The sequence below is a fragment of the Perca flavescens genome, chromosome 18, assembly GCF_004354835.1.
Source record: "Perca flavescens isolate YP-PL-M2 chromosome 18, PFLA_1.0, whole genome shotgun sequence".
Taxonomy (NCBI): domain Eukaryota; kingdom Metazoa; phylum Chordata; class Actinopteri; order Perciformes; family Percidae; genus Perca; species Perca flavescens.
This window is the reverse complement of record NC_041348.1, coordinates 13878596-13893441: the sequence shown is the minus strand read 5'-3', so window position 1 is coordinate 13893441 and position 14846 is coordinate 13878596. Positions and strand designations below refer to the sequence as shown.

General features: G+C 40.9%; 1 protein-coding gene across 3 annotated transcripts in view; it reads right to left on the bottom strand.

The window, feature by feature from the left end:
- Positions 1-216: 216 nt before the first annotated feature.
- Positions 217-14846, bottom strand: part of ppp2r5cb (protein phosphatase 2, regulatory subunit B', gamma b) — a 29918-nt gene continuing 15288 nt past the window's right edge. For all 3 annotated transcript variants that reach the window (XM_028604936.1, XM_028604937.1, XM_028604938.1), the window contains 13 exons: positions 12896-13095; positions 9557-9667; positions 9303-9395; positions 7064-7194; positions 6892-6951; positions 6572-6680; positions 6419-6472; positions 5739-5909; positions 5455-5582; positions 5240-5341; positions 4939-5011; positions 3633-3749; positions 217-3088 (listed from right to left, as the gene is read on the bottom strand). In XM_028604936.1, coding sequence (XP_028460737.1) covers positions 2954-3088; positions 3633-3749; positions 4939-5011; positions 5240-5341; positions 5455-5582; positions 5739-5909; positions 6419-6472; positions 6572-6680; positions 6892-6951; positions 7064-7194; positions 9303-9395; positions 9557-9667; positions 12896-13095 — 1484 coding nt within the window. In that variant the 3' untranslated portion in view covers positions 217-2953. The remainder of the gene's footprint in view (positions 3089-3632; positions 3750-4938; positions 5012-5239; positions 5342-5454; positions 5583-5738; positions 5910-6418; positions 6473-6571; positions 6681-6891; positions 6952-7063; positions 7195-9302; positions 9396-9556; positions 9668-12895; positions 13096-14846) is intronic.

The following is a 14846-nucleotide window of genomic DNA, read 5'->3' as shown; positions in this document are numbered from 1 at the left end:
GGCTTTTTCAGAGAGTAGAGTGTAAATGCCAAATGTCTACTCTGACATAGAAGCTCATGTTCATGCTAACCTGACAACCAAGGCACGAAAAAGCTGCAACGTGACGTGTGGTTGCTTCTGGGCCAGAGGTGGGCTGGTGTTCATCAAGAGAGCTGCAAGGGGGGGGGAGAAAAATGACCAATGACGACTCACAGAATTTTTTTTAGGATGAAAATATAAAACTCACATGTTCTCTTTATTTGCTGTATATAGATAGATGTACACCACTGGAGATTTGGATAAAAGCACACACAAAAAGCTCATGTATTTAGAATCTCAACACGTCTGAAGATGGAAAAACAAAAACGGAAAAGATGTTGGATTAAAAATAGATTTAAAAAAAAAAAAACTATCCAAATTCTATACGGTTTCTAAATGTAGTCACGCGTGTTGAAGTCTGTGCCACATACCCACTGTCTGTGGTTGCTAATAACCTCTGTATCCTTTACACAGGGTGTTTTGTAAAAAATGTGAAATCTAACCATTTAATATTACATAAAATAAAAGTACATTATATATACAATATCAAATGAAGCCATTTAGCATGAGACGTATACTAAAGGACACTTCATTCTTTTCAAAGAAAATTAAAACAAAGCTTATGTAAAATGAAGAGCTCCAAAGAAGCAAATTTTAAAGCCATTTTAAGAAGAACAACAGTCACCAATGACAACCAACAAGCAGAGGAAGCAGATTACTGAAGGGATGGAATCACTTTGATCAAATCCACTGGAATACCCAGGGCACAGGGGGATACGGGGTTGGTAAAAAGCCTTTGGTGAATGTTGTTCTTCAAGACAAACATGGAGAGAAAGAAAAAGAAAACAACGTGACTGCAGTATTATTTACAATTTGCACATTCAGTTGAAACACTGACAAGAGGTTCTGCAGGCAAAGGAAGAATAAAACCACGACAAAAATAAAAGAACTTGCAAGCATCCAGAAGCAGATCAAACAGGTGTCCAAATAACGAGCCCTAGAGGGTAGTGCGTTTTTACTTAAGGGGGTTACAGTCAGTGTGCAGGTCTGGGCAGAGGGGGTCAAAAAATGGCACAAATCAGAAGCGGAGTGGGACAGTGGGGGCGCAGAATGAAAAAGTCACAATCGGAGGTGATTTCCTCTGCTGTGGAGGCTAGCTCTTATTCGCCCCACACACCGAGACAGACAGCATCACGGATTTCAATCCTTTAATAGTTTGGTTTTTTTTTTTTTCAGTTGTGTTTCTATTTTTCTTTCAAGTTTTATCAGGAAGTGCTTCATTACTGAAATGGCTTGGGGCGACCACTCTGCTTCTCCTCTTTAGCTTTTAATTACAAAATCGACTTTGCAGCTTGAACAAGGCATGTGCTTGAATCCGAGCGGCTGGAGGTGTGCCAAGTTTGGACTTGAACGCGTCGGGGATGTTTTTTTTGTTTGTTTTTTGGAAACTAAGGTTACAATTGTTTTTTTCAATGATCTGGCTTTTTAGGTCATGCTACTACACAATTCTCGGTTGAGCAAATATCCCTTTAGACTATAAAAGGCACTGTGAAAAGAAAGGCTTATGTTTGACCTCTTCAAACCAAACATACCTCATCTATGGAGCAGTCTAACACGTGTTTTATAAATAAAAGGGTCTTGCTTGAGAAGAGTAGAAAAAGTGATCGCTATCAGCACAGTTTCTGCCCCCGTTTGACTTCTGTCAACACACAGCAGCATTGTGTAAATCCCAGACGAGCAACTCCATCTCTTTGACCTCTCGTAAGCCTCACATGAATGACAGCGACTTGTACTGAATGCTAATGAGCGCTGTTGAACACGCTCCGACCACGGCTGGATGTGAACGGGCAACCAAAAATAAATCCAACAATCCCCTCTCATGTAACTGGCGAAGCAAACCAGGCTCGGGCTGGACTCATCCCAAGGACCAATCGAACGGATCCAGCCACGTAACAACAAACTATCTGAGCCACCGACACACACCGCAAACCTGCGTTAACTTATTGCCGACACAATTAAAAGAAAGGAACTAAATTGAAGAGAAGTTGGCACCAAACTAGGCTTGGACACACTCTGGACCCCTGTCCGGCCAGCCCCGTTGGATGAACAGAGTTGTGTTGTAGCTTTGAATCCTGAACATTCTACCGGTAGTCCCAGATGACCCTGTCCTGATTACCAGAACCATCAATGAATCTTCACAGCTAATGAAAAGAAAAGAGAAAAAAAAATAGCTGGCTCCAAACTGAGCAGTTATACGGATAGGAAGTGTGTTTTACTCTGGGAAGAGCTCCTAATATACACTATGTAGGAAAAAATAAAATATAAACAGTTGTCTAGTTTAAATGTTATGAGAATAGCTAATATTAAATATATAGAAACAACTGACATTTTCTCATAAACTGATGTTTTTTCTTTTAAAAATCAAACCGAAAGGCTAATGTTATTTGTACAAGCACCTGACATCTATAAAGAAGAGGCGAGAAGAGAAGACGGCTCACGCACAGAACAGAACACCTGAGAGAAATGACCAGAAGGGGGCAGCACAGCACCCCGAAAACACAACGAGTTGCGAGGACAGGAGAAAAACGAGGGAGGGAAAAGCGGTAACGCCACGACAGTATCTTGGGTGAAGTTCGGGGCCATGGTGCATGTCGTGGTCCTGTCGCGTCTGCCGTCCAGCGACCAGGACAACAACCAGGTGGATAAAAGCGGAAGGTGGGTGGGGGCCACAAAAGCCGTAAAAGGCTTAGACGTGCGGCTTTAGACATTCCCTGCGTCCGGTGGAGCTGGGACTGTTCAGTTCTGTGTTGTGCTGGGCTGGGCTGGACTGAGATACCAGAGTTCTGCTGTTGTGCTGGCCTCTGTGGGCCTGTGGTTCCCCTGTGGTTCTCCTGTGGATGCTGCTGCTGGTTTAGGATGGCTCTCGGGTGGTCTCCTAGTGGCCGTCGTGCGTTGTCAACATTTCCTCGGCTCTCCGGTGCAACTCCAAGGCTGTGACAGTGCAGATGTCCCTGGGGAGTTCGGATTTCCTCCTCATCAATGGGCGCTCTCTACGCTGATCTTTTAGGACCTGGACACATGGAGACAGTGGGACAGAGAGGGATAACAATTAGAACTAATACACACTCCAAACCAACTTCACAGTCAATTCACTTCTGTTGCCTGCAAAGCTGAACAGAAAAGTTGTACATTTACTTCTGTACTTTTTCTATGTCTGAACTTCTATCGAGACAGAAACATATCTGCCTTCTCAAGCACCCCGCTCTCACACATCCAACAAGCCCATACTTTCTTTTCAATACAATTCAGTCTGATCCAAAAGAATGGCATGGCATGACAGGATGAGTGCCAACATGAGCAAGTTTCATAATACTTTGTGAAGCTTTAACTTAACTTGGTATCCAATCACATGCAGTGTATCTACTGTAGTTTCAGCTAAGTGCTTTCAAGCCTCATGGATTCCATTTAAGCATACACCCACTAAAACTAAAAAAACTAAAATAAAAAGATAAGAAATTGCCTTGCAGTGATTTTACTGAAGTGATAAGCAATGTTAGACCTAAGAACACCGTGATATACACTGCTACACTATACTCGGACACTCCATTCCTCACCTGTGTGGCTTCCTCCGTCATAGCTTTCTTTAGCATGTTGACATCGTCTAGCAGCAGCCCGTCTGTCTCCATGTCCATCGGACTACCTGAGCCTATCGAGTCCACGTATATCACAAACTGTATGGTGGGGGGGGAGAGGAATGGTTAAAAGTAGTAGCAATTAAGGGCCGAGCATAATGCGTTCATTTTTTTTTTTTAAATGTCTCATCAACTGGTGATCACTGGACGTCAGTGAGTAATCAAAATTATTTAGAAGTTACTGCACACTATATTGACTCTGGTGAGTAGGGTTGGGTACCGAAACGTGCAGACCTATGGACGGTAGTAACGAGACCGAATAAGAACGAAAATTTCGGTGCCTGACTTTACACTACACCTGACAGCAGGTAACGTTAGCCTACCTTTAGCTAGCAGCTGGATTAAACACGGTTCAAATTCTGACAGCTAACGTTAAACAGTGTAAAGTGTGATTGTATTTCACTGTAGAGGATTCCAACACCGGGACCTAACAGCCTGCTCTGCAGCGCAGCAGCTGCCGTTGTCGGAATTAAACAACACAGACGGTGCGTTCACTTAAAACCGGTAGCCTCGTGGTGCATTCACAGTAATTGTAAAATAAAAATTTTCCATCTGGTGGTTGTTTTTGTCGTTCAACAGCAATTTACTGGTGAAATAAGTTATTGTTATAATTATTACATTATTATTATTAAATCTTTTTTTCTTTTGTTTACAGTAAATTAATACAAATACACTTAAACTAATACAAATCTTAAAGTCAAGTTCATAAAGTAACTTTCTTTGCATTCATTTGATTCCCAATCAAGATACACTGGTAAGAATTGCTTTCCATTTGTAATATGTACTTAAAAACAGTTGTGAAATGCAAAATAATAGAATTTTAATCATGTGATAAAACATGCGATTAATCGCGATTAACTATAGAAATTCAGCGATTAATCACGATTTTAAAAAATGTCATTTGACAGCCCTAGTTAAAAAGGCACCGCATAAAAACGTTTCTGGTGTGTGCTGGATTTTTCCTTCTTTTGATTTAAAAGCTTTGATCAACTTTAAGAAATGTTGACTCACTTTGAAATCTCAATGAGCTTTTCTGTGGTGCTACCATGAACATACTGTATCTGAAGCCTCTACCCACTTCTCCAACTCAGCTTGTTTAAACTATGTTGGTGCATACTCAAAGACTATCATTGGACAAGTGCAACTGAGGCAATCCTGAAACACATCTTCAGTCAGTAAAGTGTCTGCACTGCAGTATATATTACTCTGTTCAAATTTCTTTGCTCACCTGTGGGTTTGACTTTGCAAGATTCTCAATCTTCAGCCACGCATCTTCTCTCTCTTTCCATTTGGCTTTCTCTCTGAGACACAGAACAAAAGCAGACAAAAATCTTTAAAAGACACAAAAGGAAGAATTTACTCAAAGATACACCAACGTCACAAATCTATGTTCAAAGGAGTTTGTGGTTCAGTTTACTTTGATGGTTTACTTACCTGCTTAGTCATTCTTTCCATTTATAATGATGTTTTCATGTTTTCTATGATGTGTAATAAGATCCAAGAGATGCGGTGTCTCACTTGTGACTTACTTGCTTTTCTCTGCCCTGAACTGCTGGGTGCAGTCATCAAACAGCTTCTGGTTCATCTCCATGAAGAGTTTCAGAGCATTGTAGATCAACCCATGGATTGTCCTGCAGAATTACAAAGATTACCATGGGTCACTTTATTTACGTACTATATCATCATCACAACCAATCATCAGGCAGAGAAACACAGAGACATTCAAAAAAAGGCTGTGACTCACTTGTTCCAGTGGGTCTTGGAGTTGCGGTAGAGGGATGGGAACATGATGGGCAGGATTTTGGCGGCGTTGTCACTGATTAGGCTCATGATGTACTCATTGTTCCAGTAGTACAGAGCTCGTTCTGCCACCTAATAGCACACAAGTTTATAACTGGGTTACATATGTAGACAACTTTTGATGGAAAGAACAAAACAAAAAAAAAAGTGCCCCCAGATCACCTCTGCACATGTGTATAACAAATGTACTAAAATCACTTTATACGTGTGCTAGGGTGAATGTCAGACCTGAAAGTGTGGGCTGGACACACACTTGGCCAACTGTCTGAAGAGGGGCTCCATGACTTTGACAAACTCTGAAGGCTCAATGACGTCCAGGATCTCCTCCAGTTCATTCAGGAACATCACCTCTTTTGGACTGTGGGTCTTTGGCCAATACTTTAACAAAGCCATTACCGTCTGCACACAAGGACAACAGGATTACTAAAGAAGAACAATGTACAAACGACTGACCTGTCCAACTAATAATATGAATAATGAAATACTACAGGAGCTTGCATTTAAACAAAGTTTAACAGACGCACATTTAGAGAGACATGAAGTACAGATAGCTATGTATATACTTTATTTGTATATCATTGTATTTGTCGTCCAGGACTGAAAACCGTTGAATCCACTAAAATGAGATCAAGTTTGTTTTTCTTATCTCTTGTACAGAAATCCCTGTGGCTAAGCAAGAAAATCTCTCATCACTTTATTTTTATTAAAATAATTCAAATGCATTTCCTCTGCTCGTTACTAAGATTTTAAAATAATACAACCAGGCACATGAGTACCTGACAAATCACACTGCAACTGAGCATTATAAGGAAAAATTGACCTTGAGCAGACAGGATATAAAAGGATAATTCAATCAACAATATTAACGACATAACAACAATAAAAAAAAAAAAAAAATCACATCTTACCGGTTCTGTGAGGGTGCTATCCTTCTCTAAGAACTGTACCACACAGTAGGCCAGCTAAGGGAGAGAGACAACATCATGTCACCACAACACTGTTATTGTAAGGTTTTGTTTATAGCAGAGCAAAGCATTGCGCATTGTTTAAGACTGACAAACCTGTGGGTGATATACACTAAGAGACTTGACTTTGTGTAAAGGCAGCAGAACTTTCAGCAGGAATATTTTGTGCTCTTCTTTCAACGGTAATGCAAACCCATTGATTATGCTGCGAAGAGAAAGGTGGTCGTCAGACAAAATAAGAGCTGGAGTTCATAAAGACTCTAAAAGGAGTCGAGACACAACAGAGAGATATGAGAAAGGCAATACCTGTATGTATTAATATGAATGTGCCCATTTAATCATTTTACTACTGAAACCGATCCTGAAGCATAAACATGAGAAAAGTTTTACGGGTGCACCTCTCAAAAAGATCTTACCTGCCTAATATTTCCAGTAATTCTGCTATTCCATTATGATGTTCAGTCTCATAAATGAACCTGAAAAATAACACGGTGATACATCATGGTGGTACATTTAACAGAATACACTCTACTAATTACAAACACAGCACATGTGTCACCAATGTGCCTAAGTCAATGACTCACTCACCTATAAAATATGTTATTAATGTGTTTCCTAATGTACGCTCGCAGACCCAGGAACTTGCCATAGATGCGATGAAGAGTGGTCTTTAAAAAATCTCTTTCCCTGGGGTCTTCACTGTCAAACAGGTCTAAGAGCTGTGCACAAAAGAAAAGGTTACTGAGACACAGAGTGATTCAGACACTCAAGGATCATGAAAATGCGTACACTGTAGGGGTGGGGGGAAAAAATGGATACAGCATAGTATCGCGATATTTTCCGTGGCAATACTGTATGGATACACAGATGCTAAGTATCGATCTATTATTATACAGTGGGGGAAATAAGTATTTGACCCCTTGCTGATTTTGCAGGTTTGCCCACTTACAAAGAATGCAAAAATCTACAATTGTAATCATATGTACATTCTAACAGTGAAAGACAGAATCCCAAAGAAAATTCCAGAAAATCACATCATATGAATTTATTAAAATTGATAACCATCTGATGAGGAAAAACAAGTATTTGACCCCCTGGACAAACAGCAAGTATTCTGGCTCCTACAAGCCAGTTAGTCTTTCTTTAAGACACAGCCCCAATCCGAACCAATTATCTACATCAAATACACCTGCCTCACCTTGTTACCTGTATAAAAGACACCTGTCAACACCCAAACAACCAGCATCCAACATCACCACCATGGGCAAGACCAAAGAGCTTTCTACGGACATCAGGGACAAGATTGTTGATCTGCACAAGGCTGGGATGGGCTACAAGAGAATCGGAAAGCAACTTGAAAGAAAAGATCAACTGTCGGTGCAGTTATCAGGAAATGGAAGAAGCACCACACCACCGCCAACCTCCCTCGGTCTGGGCCTCCACACAAGATCTTGCCTCGTGGGGTGTCCCTGATCATGCGAACGGTGAGGAATCATCCCAAAACCACAAGGGGGAACTGATGAATCAACTGAAGGCAGCTGGGACCACAGTTACAAAAGAAACGGTTGGTAACACACTACGCAGTCATGGATTGAAATCCTGCAGCGCACGCAAGGTCCCCTGCTCAAGAAGAAACATGTACAGGCCCGCATGAAGTTCGCCATTCACCACCTGGATGACTCAGAAGAGGCCTGGAAGAAGGTGATGTGGTCAGATGAGACCAAAATAGAACTTTTTGGCCTCAACTCAACTCGTCGTGTTTGGAGGGCAAAGAACACCGAGTACAACCCAAAGAACACCATCCCCACCGTCAAGCATGGTGGTGGCAACATCATGCTTTGGGGGTGCTTTTCAGCCAAGGGGACGGGACAACTCCATCGTATTGAGGGGAGGATGGACGGGCCATGTATCGTGGAATTCTGGACCGACATCTCCTTCCCTCAGTGAGAGAGCTGAAGATGGGTCGAGGATGGGTGTTTCAGCACGACAACGACCCTAAGCACACCGCCAAAGCAACAAAAGAGTGGCTGAAGGAGAAGCACATCAAGGTTCTGGAGTGGCCTAGCCAGTCTCCAGACCTGAATCCGATTGAAAATCTTTGGAGGGAGCTTAAAATTCGAGTTGCCAGGCGACAAACTCGAACCTGAATGATTTGGAGGCTGTCTGCAGGGAGGAGTGGGCCAACATCCCTGCCGAAATGTGCACAAACCTTGTCACCAACTATAAAAACCGTTCATCTGTGCTGGCCAATAATGGCTTTTCTACAAAATATTAACATGCTGTTTGTCCAGGGGGTCAAATACTTGTTTTTCCTCATCAGATGGTTATCAATTTTAATAAATTCATATGATGTGATTTTCTGGAATTTTCTTTGGGATTCTGTCTTTCACTGTTAGAATGTACATATGATTAAAATTGTAGATTTTTGCATTATTTGTAAGTGGGCAAATCTGCAAAATCAGCAAGGGGTCAAATACTTATTTCCCCCACTGTATATGTGTTGGTCAGTTTGTCTGCTTGAATATCCCATTTTGCAGCAACAAAATTGAAGTGAGATGAACAAACAGAGAAACGTATCTTTTTAGATAAAACAGTGGTTGACAAAATTTCCTTTTGGGGACATATTTTGAAATTGGGAAAAATTTGAAGTTGGAAAAAAAGGTAATAAATTGCGATAAATAGCAGAATATTGCAATATGTTTAAAATCGCAATAATATCGTATCGTGACATAAGTATCGTGATATCGTGATTCACACCCCTAATACACAGCCCTTTATGTCAAACATGCAGAACCCTGCACACAAATGTGTATCCTTATGTGCTCACCTGCATTACAAACTTCTGGTCAATATACTTTTTGGCTATGTTTGGTTGAAAGTCAGGTGACTCTAAGAACCGTAGGAGGAATTCATAGACAAGCTGCGGAGAGAAGAGCTGAGGTTAGAAGACATAAGAGTATCAGCTGTGTGGATGTTTTCAGTTTATTGTGTGTGTGTGTGTGTGTGTGTGTGTGTGTGTGTGTGTGTGTGTGTGTGTGTGTGTGTGTGTGTGTGTGTGTGTGTGTGTGTGTGTGTGTGTACCTGTAGATGTGGCCATGCAGCCTCTAGCGTGGGCTCATCTTCCTCTGGGTCAAACTCGGCACCCGTGGGGTTGGATGATGGCGGCAACGTCCTGAACATATTCACAGAAAACTGTGGGGAGGAGGGGGGAGGGGGGTTAGCTCAACCATCCTCTGAACAAAAGGGATTCATGATATCATATATCAACTCCTGACACAGATTTAGTTAGTTTATTTTATAAAACAATATATACAAAAACAATGGGAAGTGTCAAATTTTCCTCAATCTTTGGTATCGAAAGGCTGAGCATGCCTAAAAAAAGGCAGAAAAATCCAGCAATTTGAATACACTCGGATCTAACATGCAGATTGTGGTATCTCTTTCAGTCTGATATCAAATAACAAAATTAAAACCAATGAAAAAAAGTCAAAATAACTAAGAGAGACTATGTAAATTATGGGAAATACAATTTGGCTACAGTCCACAGTTAGCTCATTTAAAAATTAATAAAAAAATAACACTAAAGAAAAACATGACACACTTAATTGTGGCGTTCTGTCAGTGCTGGTGGACAGATTATATCTGTGGTTTAAAGATGACAGTCTCTACAGAAACTGAATTCACACACTGGAAGTAGTGGCCTTTTTTTTTCCTTCACCATTTCCACACGATGTAAAGGTGACTGAGCATCATTAGTGTGTATTAGTAAACATGCCTTTTTTTTACCCACAATGCCCATTACCTACAATGACCTTTTTATGCTGCATTTAGCCTAACATTTTCACAGAGTGAAGAAATAACAGTTGTTATTGCCCAACCCTAGTAAACATAGGATGCTAAGTTTGTCTACTCTACCTATCACTTTTGCTTCAAAAACACATCCGACAGCTGAAATAATGAACCAGATGGGGCAACTCAGAAATCCATCCGCCACAATATTGGACAAACAAGGTTGATTACAATCAGTAACCTGTCCCATAATATTACAACAAATAACCATTAGCTTGTTGGGGGAGTTGACTGCTAAGTACTAAATAGGAAAACAAGCCTATTTGCAACAACTTTGCCATTTCAAAATGAACTTAAACAGTGAGTTGGCTCACAGTGATGCTGGCTATTTTACTGCACAGATGTTAAAACAAACACTGGTACAATGTTATGCAACCTCTGCAAACTGTCTTTTATTCAGGTATAATTTTGCTTAGCTGGCCACTAAAAAAAAAAAACTAACTCAACACAAAATGACTTTCAGTACTCCACTTATTGCCGAAAACTGTTCCAAGAGATAAGTCAATAGAAAGACTGTTTGAGAAATGAAGTTTAAATGATGTTAATCCATCCTCATAATCTGCCTTCAAGATTTTAAATGAGAAAATGTTGTATTTTCTTTAAGAAAAGAATGAAGGGAAATTGTAAAATATTGTTAAATATTCCCTTGTGTGTTTGTCTGAGATATCAGCCTTTTTCACTTGCAATACCACTTCCCAAAGTGGGAATCATGCATCCATTTCCCTTCTGAGTCTATTGTCACTTTCAAGACAGCACACTTCGGACATTCCCACTAGAGTGCAGTCAACCAGCGGTCAAACACACTCACCCACCATCATGTTATATATTGTTAGCAGAAACCGTGTCTTACTTCCCCCTAGAGTACGGGACTAATGGAATAACTACTGTTGTGTCATTCAAAGGTCTGCCAAAGTATTGTTCTAAAGCTCCAACACCGAGGCATCAAAGTCTTGAAAGTAACAAGGGCTTTTGGAGGAAATCATCTGTACAGCGTTAACATAACAATACACTTTTTATGGCTAAAAAAGGAGTTTGACGTGTCAATCTCCATACTTTGATGATGAAAGCCATTAGTGGACTTCAAAGAGTCCTTGTCTTGAAGGGGGCAGAGGAAAGGGGCTGATAGGAATAAGAGTATATTTTCATGCAGATGTGGAAGCTCTTGTCATTTTCTGCATCAAATGAAGCCACGACAAGGAGGATGGGGGTACATTTGCACCTTGATTATCTGCAGTTTACCATGTTGCATTGAGGCAGGGCTTTCATTAAAATCAAAGGCTTTTAAATTTGGCTTGGGAAAGCAAACCTGGCACCATAAACCGATCCGGGCCACGACCTCAGAGCAACACATTTCTAATAAATAAACAGTGGGAGCCACACTGACTACAGCCCAACTGAATACACAGGTTTAGAACGGCAGAGAATAGAGTTAAAGACAATTTAGGTTAAGTGACCTCATATGGGTTAACTTTCTTAGCCATCTTTAAATAAAAAAAGAAAAAAAAAGAAAACACCACTAAGTGACCACTTGAGGGAAACGAAATTAATGGATTACCAATCATTTTAAGGATAGAAGTTTAGGTGGGTTTAAGTGACACAGATCTTTTGGTTCAAACTGCGGTCAGAGATGCTCATGTGAGCTTCCTATGACTCAGTGCAGAGCCAAAAATAAGACTAAATGGGTCTGTAACAAGTGAGTATTGCTGGCAGGGCAGTAGAAACCGCAGAATATTCTCCTCCCATGGTGCAAAAATAGTCTACATAAAAATCAATCCAGGTTCTTTACTAAAAGCAGATCCTTATACAGAGGATAATGGAATATGTAAGCAAGCAATAGCTTTATTTAACCAAGTCACATGGGTCTTCAAGGACACATGCATTTAGTGATTTACAGACAATGAAAGAAAATCCTTTTCACCTCAGACATGACAACTCAGGAACACGTAACTGTCATTCTTAAACCTGAGGACCTACTGTACTGCTACACTGCACTACAGCCACACAGACATGAGTACGGCACGATACGTTTTATAGACATTAATAATATGGACGCATTATATAGAGTAGGCTTACACTAGGTTGAAATTAACATCACCACGCAGGGTATGCTCATGACAACCTGTTGCTTTACCCTCTAAAATACTCTTAAAAACAGCCATGCTGTGATTATTCACAAAATAAAGCTTTTTGAAAAACTCTGCCTCTCTTATTAAAGATCTTACATGTAATATATAATTTAAAGATCAGTAGTAGTTACACATTCATTGTAACTTGCAACTCACTAATCTGAATCTCACAAACCTGCAACAGTAGCTTAAAAACAACATCCATCCTGTCTCAGCGCAGAAGAGGCCACAGTGTGAAGGAAATGAAAATACCACATTCTTTGCCTGCAACACAAGCAACTGCTTTGCCTTATGTGCAGGGACATTTAGCCTGGGAGTTGAATAATGTACAGTAATCAGATAGCTAACCTGAGTATGTTCACATTTTAAATAATCACATTTTCTGTTAAGAAACCGTTAACTTCATGTGAACGTCAATGACAGATCCAAGTCGGTTTATACTGACCATGTGAACCACCTCTGGGTAGATGGGTTCGGTGATGACATTCCTGTTGTGGGTGATGTACTCCACCATCTCGCTTATCGCCGCCCGTTTCACCTCCTTCCATTTCAGGTCACTCAGTGGGTCGGAGACGAAATCGAAGAGGACGCAACACTGCCGCAACTTCTGGATGAACAGCTTCTCCTGCTCTGCAGGGGGAACGTCTACAAGACAGAAATGGAAGGAAAGTAGGAATTAACAGATCTGCCATTGTGTGTGAAGCTCTCACCTTTAACAGAAAAGAACAGGAACTACTGATTCTAGATATTAACACTGTATCTAAGAAATTGTCCCTCCCACTACCAGGGCGGTCACAGAACAGCACCTTACTATGGCATAGTTCGCCAAACAATCACTGTACAACTACCATTTTTTATCCCACGTTCATCATGGAGAAAAGTGTAACAAGTCAGACGCTTGACTAAAGTCTCCCAAAACGATGCAGGAGAAAGGTAAACATTAGATATAACAGACTAGGCCATAGAGAAGTGGCCAAAAACGTTGCTGGAAGTGGAATATTTAGGAAAACACATGCATAATGCTGCAGCACCTGCCACTGTATGAAGAATGCAAAAGTAGTCTTCGTTAATCACTGTTGCACACGTGGAGGTAATGACTTGTATGCTTCAAAGCTTTGTTTGTTGCCATGTTAATGGCTAAAAACCATTGGTTATAGGTTTTCTCCCCCCCATCCCCTCTCTTACAGTTAGTGATTATTTGTACCAAAGCTTTAAGAGTTACTCAGGTGCAGAACAGCTGTATTCTGCTGCTGTGGAGTTCATGTGGTGACATGTAGAGACTTCATTTAAAGATTTCATGAATCAATAATTCAGCCTTTTAAAGACTGTAGGTGCATCTCATGTCTCTTATTTGATAGCTCCTCGGCTGAACCGAAAGTTGCTCTGTCCCTCCTTCGCGAAGGCTGTCTGAAAGCTCTTATTCCTGCCCCAAGGAGCGAGCATCGAGGAGGGATCTCCGAGGAGCCATGAGCGAGGATACACGAGAGCAGCCTTCCCGGAAGCCGCGCAGCTGAAAAGGGTTGCTAACTACGACCCTACAGCTGATGCATTAATGTGACGCTTCATAAGAAAGGACGTCTCATCCCTCTAAAACACATGTCCTTGTGTCCTCTCTCCTCCCGTGATTTCCTCGCGTGTCTCCCGTGCTTCCTCGGTGGGACAGACCAAGACGTGAGGAAGGGAGGCAAGTGTAGGAGCCGGAGATGCAATTTAAGAGAACTGAGATGTGCCTGGTGTCACCACCACTAGATCAATGATGCAGCACAAGATCTTATTCTGCCTCCAGGAATATTGATCCACACCTGTCTGTGTATTCCAATCATTAACCAGCCATTTAAAAAAAAACATGTTTTTCTAGCTACTGCACACTCACAATGAGCCAATCTCCATTCTGTGCCAGTGTGCAATGCATTATCACTATACAACAGCTGCCTCGAGTACATCTCTCTCTCTTAAATCAACATAATATGCAATCAAATAAACATTACTATAAAAAAAGAGTAACAATAAAATAAAATAACTACACATAAATGCTCATGTTAATGTATAATCAAGTCTTTCAGCGACGCCTCAAATACTCTGGGGCTATGCCAGAAGCTTGTAGCACAAGAGCTAAATGCAGAATCACCAAGGATTTGTGTTCTGCATTTTGGAACCGTTACAAGTCTGCTCCCAGAGGACCTGAAGGGCTTTCCCAACTCATACACCAGAAATGTTTCAGACACATAATAAGGCCATGTAGTGCTTTATAAACATGTTAAAGAATTTAAGAACTATGATAAAAATACAATCCATTGTAAGGATTTGAAAATAGCTATTATGTGTGCTCTCCCTTCGGTTTTAATCATTACCCAGGCAGCACAGCTCTGGATCAAGTGTTACTGACTGTTACGGCT